General features: G+C 40.8%; 1 protein-coding gene across 1 annotated transcript in view; it reads right to left on the reverse strand.

Annotated features, from left to right (window-relative positions):
- Positions 1-13260, reverse strand: part of EXT2 (exostosin glycosyltransferase 2) — a 62993-nt gene that overhangs the window by 32045 nt on the left and 17688 nt on the right. The window contains exon 9 of the mRNA XM_033928573.1: positions 188-319. Within this exon, the coding sequence (XP_033784464.1) occupies positions 188-319 (132 nt within the window). The remainder of the gene's footprint in view (positions 1-187; positions 320-13260) is intronic.

Below are 13260 nucleotides of genomic sequence, written 5' to 3' on the forward strand. Positions count from 1 at the left end.
CTAAAATTGAGAGACTTTAGGGAGCCTCTGCCATTTGAGCGATGGTTTCTAAACCTGACCCATCATGCAAACCATGCATAAGTAAATCTCTCGTATTTCTGGGAAGCCCCCTTGATGGGTTTAGGAAACACTGCCATGGTGACAAATATCATATCTAAATGCAGCACACAAAAATATCAAAACTTACAACAGCCGGAGGGTCGTTCCACTCTTCATATGACCTGGCAGCATACGGGTAGATGCGATCATTGATTATCTGCAGAGTGGCCAGAGCAATTGTTTTCATAGACTGGAAGTACCCTTCCCAGAACCACCTAGCCTGCAATGAGAACACAAAAGTCACTGGAATACCGCTTCCAGTAGATATTTGCGGTTAAGTCATAGGTTCATGCTGGCAGAATCTTCAGAGGCTACACAGACAAAGCAGAATTTCTCAGACACAGAGCAGAATTTCTATTAGTCCCATTAGAGCAGGGCTGCCCAATTCCGGTCCTTGAGATCTACTGGCAGGCCAGGTTTTCAGGATAGGAGACAGGGGTTTTGTTGATCCTTGCTCTGTATTATTTGTTTATGCAATGACAATTGTACAGAATATTGTTTCTTTTTATACTTTAATAAAATAAGTTCAATATAAAATAAGAGATGGGATCAGACAGTTTGTGCAGACTGAGCTCACGGGGACAAATTTTTCCCTCGTGTCATTCTCTACTCTCTAAAGAGCCCACAGATTGCTAAAGAGCTGTGGAAAGGTGGTTAGACTTAAAGATGTGTGACATTTTTATTTTGGAAATGCTGCACAATCTGAAAAACACAGGGACACCAGACTATTCCATTATACTTTCACTGGAGCAGAAAAGAACGGTCCTGCAAGCCAAAGGACGCAATGCAGAGCTACACGCTCTATTTGCAAGGCAAAAAAACATGACAACTCAGTGGGGAAATCTGGTGGTGGAAGAGACTTTGCTTGAATAAATATCATCATCTTACTTAGAAATAACAGTTTAGGGTACTAAAAAAATTTTTAAAACCTCACAGAGACCACAGCACTTTACAAATGGGACTCACATCAATAGTAGAATTCAAACAGGGATGGCAAAATCACCGAGGATTCTTGGTTAGGAAGTGAAGAAAAGCCAGCGACTAGAGCGCTGTATCTGGAAGCAAGTTATAGATCAGATGGACTCTACAGTCCGCATAAACTGTCAAATTCCATGTTCCCGCATTTCAATACAGCAAATATTTTCCTCTAGTTTAGCAATGAGCCAGACAAGGCAGAACATTTCAGTGACAATCGTATAGGTAACCCCCCGTTTCTGAAACACTGAGAGCTAGGAGAGGAATTCCTGATGTAATACCCAGAGCAGTGGTAAGGCACCTTGGAAGCTCGCCAAATTTCTATCACCGACCCAATCTCTGGATTTAAAGCAGCAGCCCGGGAAAGAAATTTGGAAGGCAGCAATAAAAGTTAAGTATCCATCGAGAGCCAGGCGCCACAACACTAAGATTTAAAGCTCTCTGTGTTATCCAAAGGCTGGGAAGGGCACTCTAGAGTTGTTTACAAGGGCCTGAAGGTGCTGCTCTTTCCCTGTGAACTGAAGCGATCAGCCTGCTTTATACAGAAAAGGAGCTGGATTAGCATGATCAGTATTATATATATATATATATATTTTTTTTCATTTTAAAGCCAAAAATAAGTGCAACGTATTTTACAGACATCTTACACTTTAACAGCACTTAAATTCTATGAAATTATATTTATGACAAATACATATATCATCTCCTCCTTTATACATATCCAACAATTGCACTCTAATTAAAAGTATCTCCCCACCCACCCTGGACGTGTATGACATTCAAGTACCTCACGGGTCGCATCGAAGTAGAAGAGGATATCTTCTTTTTCAAGGGTCCCGCGGCAACAAGGGGACATCAGTGGAAAATCAGGGGCGGGAAACTGCACGGTGACACTAGGAAGTTCTTCTTCACAGAAAGGGTGGTTGATCGCTGGAATAGTCTTCCACTTCAGGTTATTGAGGCCAGAAGCGTGCAAGATTTTAAGGCCAAATGGGACAAACATGTGGGATCTATCCGCAAAGATAGATAGGGAGGGTCATTGGAGTGGGCAGACTTGATGGGCCGTGGCCCTTATCTGCCGTCTATTTCTATGTTTCTATGTTTCTATGTAAAGGGCAAAATCAACAATCACTCCTTACAGAATTCTGTCCATGGCTCCCAAAGCTTCCCTGCTGACCCCCACCTGGAATACTGCATCCAGCACTGGTCGCCGTACATGAAGAAGGACATGGTACTGCTTGAAAGGGTCCCGAGAAGAGCGACTAAAATGGTTCAGGAGCTGGAGGAGTTGCCTTACAGCGAGAGATTAGAGAAACTGGGCCTCTTCTTCCTTGAAAAGAGGAGGCTGAGAAGGGACATGATCGAAACATTCAAGGTACTAAAGGGAATAGACTTAGTAGATAAAGACAAGTTGTTCACCCTCTCCAAGATAGGGAGAACGAGAGTGCACTCTCTAAAGTTAAAAGGGGATAGATTCCGTACAAATGTAAGGAAGTTCTTCTTCACCCAGAGAGTGTTGGAAAACTGGAATGCTCTTCTGGAGGCTGTTATAAGGGAAAACACCCTCCAGGGATTCAAGACAAAGTAGATAAAGACAGGTTGTTCACCCTCTCCAAGATAGAGAGAACGAGAGGGCACTCTCTAAAGCTAAAAGGGGATAGATTCCGTACAAATGTAAGGAAGTTCTTCTTCATCCAGAGAGTGTTGGAAAACTGGAACGCTCTTCCGGAGGCTGTTATAGGGGAAAACACCCTCCAGGGATTCAAGACAAAGTAGATAAAGACAGGTTGTTCACCCTCTCCAAGGTAGAGAGAACGAGAGGGCACTCTCTAAAGCTAAAAGGGGATAGATTCCGTACAAATGTAAGGAAGTTCTTCTTCATCCAGAGAGTGTTGGAAAACTGGAACGCTCTTCCGGAGGCTGTTATAGGGGAAAACACCCTCCAGGGATTCAAGACAAAGTTAGACAAGTTCCTGCTGAACCAGAATGTACACAGGTAAGGCTAGACTCAGTTAGGTCGCTGGTCTTTGACCTAAGGGCCGCTGCGGGAGCGGACTGCTGGTCACAATGGACCACTGGCAGCAGCAATTCTTATGTATAAAAATACAAATTAAATTGGGGGATCTACATAAAGAGGAAAAAGCCTCAGACTCGCCCCTCGATTGCCATTAGGCACACAACTTAGGCGGCCAACAGAGCTACCTCACTGGCTAAAAAACATCCTCCGCCATCCGATCTTCCAATTATCTCAGTATTAATATTGGAATTTTTATTTTTTGCTTTTTTATATATAGATTATTTTTTATTATTGATTTTTAAATTTATAAATCCCCAAATCTTAAATATATGCTTTTAAACTTTCAAGCTTCCATCTTAAATACCATTCATCCCTTAAATGTCGTTAAAGCTATTACGTTGGAAATCATACTAGTCCCATTTCTACAGCTGTGTCCGGGTGTGACCATAAAATCGCCACCTACTAGTGTGAAAGCACTGTGTTCGAACCCCACTATTTACCCTTCTCCATTGAGAATATTGACCATTTAAACCTACTCTGTTTTCTTTCAACCAGTTCTTAATCCATAATAGGACTTTACCTCCCATCTCATGACTTTCTCATTTCCTCTTCTTCGTGGCCTCCCTATACAAACTATGCAGATAGAGAGTCCAGTTTGCAGCAATGCCAGCTACTGAAAAATGCCTGCAATGTCTATAGCTAGAAGGCACAGGTCCTTGGCGTATTCACAAACTTAACATAGGGCTCTTTAACCTCAAGTACATTCTTCAATAGACTGTACATTAGAGGTCAGGCAACAATGAGCTCAGTGTGGAAAACTGATCCAAGGCCAGGTAAAACTCAGCTCTTTTTTTTCAAGCATTAAATTAATTGTTCCCGCAGGAAGATCTCATCACGGTGTACCACAAAAATTGTTAAAACTGAAAAGCCTGCTTTTTGATACAGAAAAGGATGGAATGTTAGCACGAGCTGCCAAAATGAAGAACTTCCACCAGTTTCACAATTTGTTTGAGGGGAGGGAAGAGAAGACTGGAAGGGAGAGACAGAAGGAGCTAGCAAGCGAGAGTACAGAGAAATGGCTTTTCTGAATCCATAATAAAGAACTTTCACACCAAATTAGTTTTTCATGTGCACACTGTTTATTAACTTGAAGCAAAAAGTGGCCTTAGTAATCTGCTTGCATGGATTTTTCCCATACTGTTTCTTATACCCCACAGATTGGGAATCATTTCGGCTTACATAAGATTAATAAGAATAGCAGATCCAAGATGGCTGCTGCTAGCTTACTGCAGTGAGGAAGCCTCTGATCTGTCTGCTTTACCTCGAACAAAATGCCGAAAAGATGGGGAAGAAACGCTGGTGGTGCCTCCTGGCGATCGATAGCCCCTTGGGTCACAATTGACGACTTTCTGCGAAGCTTTCAACAGGAACAAGGAGCGTCGGGGACTCGCCCGCTTGGTACACCGCCGGGGAGTAGTGTGGCGGCCAATACCTTAGGGCTTGATGGTCACCTTAAGCCCCAACGTTAGGACGCCGCCTCTTCAGCCATTGCCGCAGGCAGCCAGCTCACCGCGGGACCAGAGTGCACCCAAAGAGGAAACACTCTCATCTCGAGAGGCCAGTATGTCGGAGGGCTGATTTGCCCACTCTACCAGGACCTGCGACCGGGACAACTAAGGCTAAGGAAGGACAAGACTTCACTGAGGTAAACCAATCATTAGAACAACCTCTGACCACACAAGCATGCCTCTTTTCAGTGGTTAAACCCCCAGAAATCACCCTAGAAGCGCTTTGGGATTTGGTGGTGAACTTGGGTAATTCTTTAAACCCCCCAAATAAAAGATTTGGAAGGAGAAATTAATTCCTTAAAACAAGATATATCTTTGTTAAAAGTAGAAACTCAGAAGACAAATAAAGAATTAACATCAGATCAATTGGTTAAAGACAATATAATTATGAGGAGGAAATTGGAAGCTCTAGAGAATAATAGTCGGGCTAATAATTTGAGGATTATAAACTTTCCGAAGATCTTATCAATTTCTTCCCGAGAAATGGTGAAACGATATTTTATGGAGATTTTACAAAGTTCTCTACCTCCTCTCACAAGGGCTTATTATCTTCCTGTTAAATCCCAAGTGGGGAAAAAAAGAAAAGGATGGGAAGGCTCAGGATGATCCATTGGACATTTCAGCTATACTGGAACAATCGGATAGAGAAGTAGCTACACCAGCCACCCTCTTGCTGTCTGTGGCTTTGGCTCCAGACAAGGATTAGATCCTAAAACTTTTCTTCAAAAACAGATCCAAGGACTTCCTGGGATTCCATATCCAGATATTTCCTGATATCTCCAGAGAGACTCAAAAAAGAAGAAGAGAATTTCTAATTTTGAAACCTGGAGTGACTCAAATAGGGGGTCTTTTCTTTTTGAGATATCCATGCAAGTGTATAGTCAGATATCGTTCTTTGAAATATGTTTTTGTAGACCCATCTCATTTGACAAGTTTTCTCTCAATGAAACGACTTGAGAATGAAATAACTGCACCTAATAAGGATTAGTTCTCTGTTCTGTAGTAGTTATAGAGCTTTCTTTGATAAATATGTGAGTTTAATTTACTCTACTCTTTAAGTCTTAGATCCAAGATTAGAGGAATAATGTGTGATCAAGTGAGCTTTTTTTATTGTGGGGTTTTTTTTCCTTTTTAAAATTTGATTTATCTTTCAAGTTTGAAAGTAAAATTAAGTTAATATGTTTCTGATTACACTTTTCTGTACAAGATGTTTATGCTTGGTAATTATTTAAAAACTGTATAAATAAAAAAAACCAACCAAACAAAAAAAGGATAGCAGCATAGACATTATGAATCATAGCAAGTCCATAATGAAAAGAGATGCATTTTTTGCGCCTTCCTAAATTGAAGATAGGAGGTCGGGAGGCAGTTCCAAATTTTGGGGCCTTGAAACTCGAAGGTGAATTTGAAGAGTGAGTTCCTCCAAACTTCACATGGAAAGGGAAGAGGTAATTTATAGCACCGACTCATTCTTGAGTTACAGAAGGAGTGTGAAACTTGGATGGCTGATGTTAGCCCAGTCGAGCTCTCTCTATATATAGCCCTGTGAACCATACATGCAATTTTAAATTGAATTCTATACTTGACTGGCAGCCAGTGTAGTTCTATCAGCAGCAGGCTGGCCCTCATGGAAAATCGGTCTAGCGGCTGTGTTCTGGAGCAGCTGCAACCTCTGAAGTCTTCTCTTTGTCATGTTACAATAGAAAGAGTTGCAATAATCTAGATCAGATCTGGAAGTAGAACTGCTTGAGTTGCTGTCGGACTCAGGACTGATCTCATCGTCCTCAACTGCCTCAATCTGAAGAAAAATCTTTTGAATAGTGAGGTCACATACAACAAGGCCATTTATACCTCACACTTAGATTACTGCAATCTGCTCCCTCAGTGTCACCTCTCCCCCTTGCAATCTGTGCAAAATTCTGCTGTGCGACTCATCTTCTACCAACTTCGCTACGTTCGTCACCCCTCTCAAGTCTGGGGACAGAGTGGTCACAGGTTTGGCGGTGAAATTTATAGGGGCAAAGCCTTGATAAAGCTCAAGCAGCGAAACATGTCGGCGTGATGTTTCCCCTAGCCAGAGACCACAAGTTGAAAGCTAAGTACATGCTTAAAAATAAAATAGATTAAACAAAAGCTAATATTTAAACGTATAAGATTGACATTAAATCAAGGGAACCGATGAGCTGGCACATAAAGCTTAGAGCAATGAAATCCAATTGAGCTCTGAGTGGTGGCGCTGAGGGTCCCAAAAATAGTTAAAAGAAGTGAAGGGATGCAAGACAGCTGATAGAAAACTGTACTATCAGGTGGAGAAATTGAGTGTTAATTCAGAAAGGCACACAAGAGAGAAGGATGGCCTCAGGACAAATCTTAACGATTGTACACATGTTGATGTGTTGAGTGAGGCTTCGACGCTAACGCCAGCTATGAGGAACAAAGGTCAGGGCTAGGCAGAGTGCGGTGTCCCATGTATCACAAAGACAGATCAGGAAGCGCTGGAGCAGACTTTGACAGCAACTCCAAAGTTAGAGCGCAAGGACCCTGCCAGGCAGACTTCTACAGTCTGTGCTCCAAAAACAGCAAAGGAAGTTCATTCTTTATACCACATTCATTGTCGTTTTAATCACAAATTGGTAATGAGTGTCTCGGGCCGACTGGTTGGGGCATTCAGGTATGTGAATTAGGTTGTGTGGTTATACCTGAGGAATCTAATTTGGTTGGGGTCATTTGCATCTATTTACAAGTATGACTTCTCCTCCCAGAATATTTCCTCAATAAAGCTAACAGGGTGTCAGGTCAAAAGCGCGCCGGGACAAAGGTGCGCGCCACAGAAAATTACTGTTTTTACGGCTCCGACGGGGGGGGGGCGGGGTTGTAACCCCCCCATTTTACTGAAAACTTCACTTTTTCCCTGTTTTTAGGGAAAAAGTTAAGTTTACAGTAAAATGTGGAGGGTTACAACCCCCCAAACCCCCCACAACGCCGGCGCGATATCTATTAAGTAAACTGGGGGGGTTCCCCAACAAAACCCCCCCCCGTCGGAGCCCCTAAAAACTGTAATTTTCTTCGGCGCGCGCCTTTGTCTTTCGCCGAGTTGTCTATGAACCAGCTAACAGTATGCGTTTTGCTGGAAACCATACAGGCTTTTCGCTGCATTTTAGGCATTTGGTTTTTGGGGGTAAAATACTTTCTACTGCATATATCACCTTGTTTATAGTCAGTGGTATAATATTCTCTTGTATGAAAACAGATTTTGGTTAAATCCTGAAGTGCAGAAGACTCAGTCAATAATATTAGAAAAGTAATTACTTACAAAAGCATAAACTTTTGCTCCCTCCCTAGCCTACACCAGTGATTTAAAAAAAAAAAAAAAATGATAACAAGAATTCAAAGAAAAACACCTCCCCTGCAACAAACTGCAGTCTTGAGAAACTGATGGAAGGATTGAAAGTCTACCCTTCAGGAAATCTTCAAACATCACATGACACTTCCTAGCTATGTTTCTTGACAAATGACAGACAGGTCCTGAAACACAAAGCCACGGGTTACAAGTCTCTAAGGCAAAGCCTTCAAATACGTCAGTGTTCGAAAGAACATATCAGCTTTCCCTGCTGCCGGTACCCCCACCATGAGCCGAGGTCCCAAGCTAAGCACTAGAATCTGACTGCCAGGCTTTGAGCTAACAGAAGCCAAGGAGAGTTCAAAGGCAAAACAGGCTGGTCTCTAGCCCCTTCTGAGTGCTGCAGAGGTGAAAGGTTACTAAAGCAGAAGCCACTGACCAAACAACACACTGTTTGGAAAGCCCACTCTGCAGATAAATTGGCGATCCATTTACACCTTTCTCAGTTTTTTGTGTTCCACATGCTGGCATGTCCAACTGTGTCAAACTGGCAATTTGCTGACTTGAAGCAACAATCTCAGCCCCCCTGCTGCTGCTGGTAGGCTTAGGCATCCAAGAAAATGCTTTGGAAAGTTTAAATCTGCATCCAGCCATGTAAGTAAACAGATCTATCTACAGCATGTATCAACTTCTGTGACTGGGTCCTTCTTAGTTCCAAGGTTCCAAAGGCAGCCAGGATTATTGCCAGAAGCAGGAAAGTATCCTTAAGCTAAACCTGAACAAAGAAGGTAGAAACAGACAAAAGGACAGTAGAAAAATTCCATATGGACAACCCAGTCTACTTAATCATACCAACTTCTGATCTCTACTGTCTCTTCTTCTCCCTTAGAGATCTTCTGTGCTCAGCTAATATATTGAATTCAGATACAGTCGTAGCCTCCACCACGTCGGCCATTCCACTCATCTACCGCCTTGCTCTAAAGAAGAAACATTTCCTTAGATTACTCAGAAGAAAGTCTCTTTTCACCTTTATCCTATGTCACCTTGTCCAAGAGCCTCCTTTCAATTGAAATAGGCCCACCTCCTATGCATTTATGCCACAGAGGTAATTAAATATCTCTTATATCTACCGCTCTCGCCTTTCTTCCAGCTGTAGGTGTCAATACAAAACAGAAAATCATTCAGACAGCAATTATTCTGGACTCGTGGCTAGGAATATCAGTGTTTCTCTTGTAACCTTGTGATTCAACTATGGCTGCATTATTAGAAGAATAATGCTAGTGTGGATTATATATTATTTATTAGATAATATAAATTCTTAGAAATATGGCAAGCAGGATACAAAAAATATGCTAAAGTTATCTGGTAACACTATAAATACTTACAAAATAACACTACAAAACATATGTTATACTATAGACTTTTCTGAGAAGATATCACAAAGCAGCATTATATTAGGTTAATTATCAAAAGTTTATTGTTTATTCAAACTTATATACAGCTACTAATGACTGGATGAGTCAAATCTGAGAGGTTTACATTAGCTATCCAATGGTGTAACAAAACAGAGCTAATTACATGGGCTGTTGACATGAGATTAGTTCATTCATCCAGACAAAACCGACTTTTAGCCAGCAAAGTACATGCGACTAACTAACCACCCTGGAAATCACCTTTTGGAGGCTTGAGGCCTTGCTAGGCCATGAACCACCTTTTTCTGAACAAAAATTTGATCATGCTACTCCCAGTTTAACCAAACTGTACTGGCTACCGGTAAATGTTCACATTTCTTTCACGCTTGCTTGCTGGGTATATGAGATGTTTGCCAGGATTTGTCCGGAGTATTTGATTGGTTTGTTTTCTTTTCCTCTCTCTTCAACTTCTTCTCAAGCTGGAAATTCTAGGTTACTACATTTCCTTTCATTTTTTATAGTGAAATATAAAACATGATTTGCAACTCAGCTTCCATTATCAAACGGTTCAGATTTGGTGTTCATTACCTATTGAATTCAGGACAAAGTCCACATATTTATCTTTTCAAAAAAAAGTTAGAGACTTATTTATTTAAGAGATCATATTTTTGGTTTCTTTTGATACATTTCATTGTGAGATATACAGTCTTCTGTTAATCCACTTTGAACCTAATAGTTGGGAATTAGTGGACTGTAAGTAACTTGATATCATATCGTAGTCACCCTCTGGAACAGCCCCTCACTGTTTATATATAGTTTTTGAAGATGAAGCCTCCAGAATTACCTAATATCTCCGAGACGCCTCCTTTTTCCCGCTGTCCACTCCTTCCAATTTATCAATACCTTATTTCCCCTGTTTGGTCATCTTAAGATCATTAGCTGTAATCACCCCTAGGTCCCACTCTTCTTTTGTGAACAAAAGTACTTCATCCCTTATATTGGTTCTGTAACTGGAGGTCTTACAAAAGAGAACAAGGAATCAATTGACAGGAGAATGCAAGGTTTATGATGGAACATATAATTTTTACCCACATTTTTTTCTATATAAAACAGTGCTACCTAAAATTTTAAAAAGGACAATCTTCCATGTGTAGAAGTTTTTCTGAACTGCCCTATACACAACTGGGATTTTTCTTGCCTTACGACCAACTTTTTAAGCCAGTTACATGAGATCTGAATCTTTGTAAACAGCTACCAGGCAATCCCACTAATCCCTCTTCTCTTTCTAACAGGAATTTTGAATTAAGTAAAATACTAATCAGTGACTTTAGAACAGGGATCTCAAAGTCCCTCCTTGAGGGCCGCAATCCAGTCGGGTTTTCAAGATTTCCCCAATGAATATGCATTGAAAGCAGTGCATGCACATAGATTTCATGCATATTCATTGGGGAAATCCTGAAAACTCAACTGGATTGCGGCCCTCAAGGAGGGACTTTGAGACTCCTGCTTTAGAATAATGGTTCTATAAGCAGGGTGTTCTACAGAAATCTGTTCATTCTTTACATTCTGATCATGATAGCGGTGCACTGATATGAAGTTTCCAGCAAGTCTGTAGAGATGATAGAGACCCCTGGTGGTAGTTATTGTAATTGCATATAAATCATTCAAAGAATGAATGAAGACACTCCCGATAAACACTCTTGTGGATTTATAAAGATGAATGCTAAGTTTCCTAGACTTAACACATGATCAATGAAATATTCTGGTGGGATGATGCACTGTGTGCATCAAGTGTATGTCTAAGCTGGGAAAGTACCACTGCTTGAAACATAGATTCCTAGGACAGGGAGGCTGCATTCGGATTTTCACATCAAGCCAAGTTTGGTCAAAGTTACTTCCTCCTTTTGCTTTTGCTCATTTCTGGATTGGGTCTAACCGAAATCGGATAAAGACAGTAGGTTAGATTGAGGGGGTCCTTTCTTTTATTTATTTATTTTCAATAAATATACAAACATAACAAATTAAACAAACATAACAATAGATGCATTAATAATATAAATTGCAAGTTAACCAGGTCAATGAGTACAATATGTATCTAAGATGTTCCAATTTCTAATAAAGGATGATATACGATTGTACTTTAATATTAGGATCTCTTCATATTTCCTATATGCACATAAATTATTCCATCATTCATGGTGGTAGACATACTGATTATTCTTCCAATGGAGGATCACAATATGCAGAGCCAGAGCTATCATATAATCAAATAACCTGGAACTAGTGGATGTAATGTCAATCTTAGGATTAGACGATCATAATAGATATAGAAAATACATTACATACAGTATGCCATACTTGAGACCAATATTGCAACAAATTAGTATATCATGCGAGAATCACTGGAAAATCATACGAGATAATGAGCCTATTGAGTTATTTACAAGACTAACAGGTGAGGGGCCCTTTCTAAGTTCATAAACCGTTCTCCTTGTAAGTACCGATTCATAATTAAGATGATTTTCTTATTCAGGCCTATTAAGGTTTGAAATCAGCTATGTGTCTCTATTTCTGTCAGCAGCCTCTGTATTATCCCTGCAGGAGAGATATAACTACAACCTGGAAAAATCTGAAAAGTGCATGAGCAACATTTATTTAAAGTGGATCCTTAAAAATATTAGAGAGCAGACTCCTATTTTGAAAAAGATGGGATTAAAAGAGTTGACAGGCATGCACGTGCAGCCGGAGTCAGCAGTTCAGAGACACTGCTGTGGGCTGACGAGCCTGGTAGAAAAGAGCTCTAGCTGGCAGAGGTGGCCTTCAACTGGCAGGGCTTGGCGATCTCTGCCCGCTACAGCAAGATTGCACCCGTCGGGTGCCCCTGAGCCCAAAGCACGTGAATCCCTGCCCGTCTTGGAACTTATAAACCTCTCTCAAAAAGTGTACAAAATTGGTTCCCTCTCTGATCCATGTGGTCAAAGAATCTAGAAATTCTTCATTTTATGGGGCCCACTGAACAAAACAAATACTGTATCAGTCTTCTGACAGGCACTGATCACATTCAGAAATCCGAGAAGAATTCAATGATCATTTAAGAAATGGAGACAGCACCCTAGGTAAAATAGTCACTTTCTGCCCAGTGAAATATTAACTCTCCAGCTCTTAAGAGACAGATCCTTTAAGGCAATGGTCTTCACTAATGTTTAAACTGGTGCCACCTTGGATCCAAATAAGCTGAAGGAGAGCCACCAAATATCGTCCCATGTGAGGCTCACAGTATCTACCCACCTCAAGGATATACACACTTCCAAATACATTTATTCATCTATTGAAAAATGCCTTGTCCTTTAAGCATGTGGCTCTCCTTCCTGTTGTGAGACTGGGTCAAGAAGCAGAGTGTACTAGAAAAAAAAAAAAACCCTCATTAAAACATGGCTATTTCAAACTGTTTTTGGTTAATCTTCATCATTCCTTTTGATGGCAATAAATTGACGCTATCCTCTCCCCCCAACACTACCAAACACCTTTCTCTATTCATTCCTCATTTTTCTTTCCTATTTTTTTTTTTTTTTTTAATTAAAAACCATCTTGAATACTCTGAAATTATGGCACTACTAGTCGTTAAGCCCGTTACATTAACGGGTGCTAGAATATGTCTGTCTCTGTCCCCCTCCATTACCCTGTGCAGCGCTGTCTCTGCTTTCTTCTTTGCTCTTTTTCTCTTCTTGCAGGGGTCTCTGCTCTCCTTTCTCTATATGTTTCTGATTACTGCAAACCTCTGTGCTCTCCTGTTTTCTCTGTATGCTCCTGATCCTCTGTTTCCCTGTAGTTGTCTCTTCCTTTTTTTTG

The sequence above is a fragment of the Geotrypetes seraphini genome, chromosome 19, assembly GCF_902459505.1.
Source record: "Geotrypetes seraphini chromosome 19, aGeoSer1.1, whole genome shotgun sequence".
Classification (NCBI taxonomy): domain Eukaryota; kingdom Metazoa; phylum Chordata; class Amphibia; order Gymnophiona; family Dermophiidae; genus Geotrypetes; species Geotrypetes seraphini.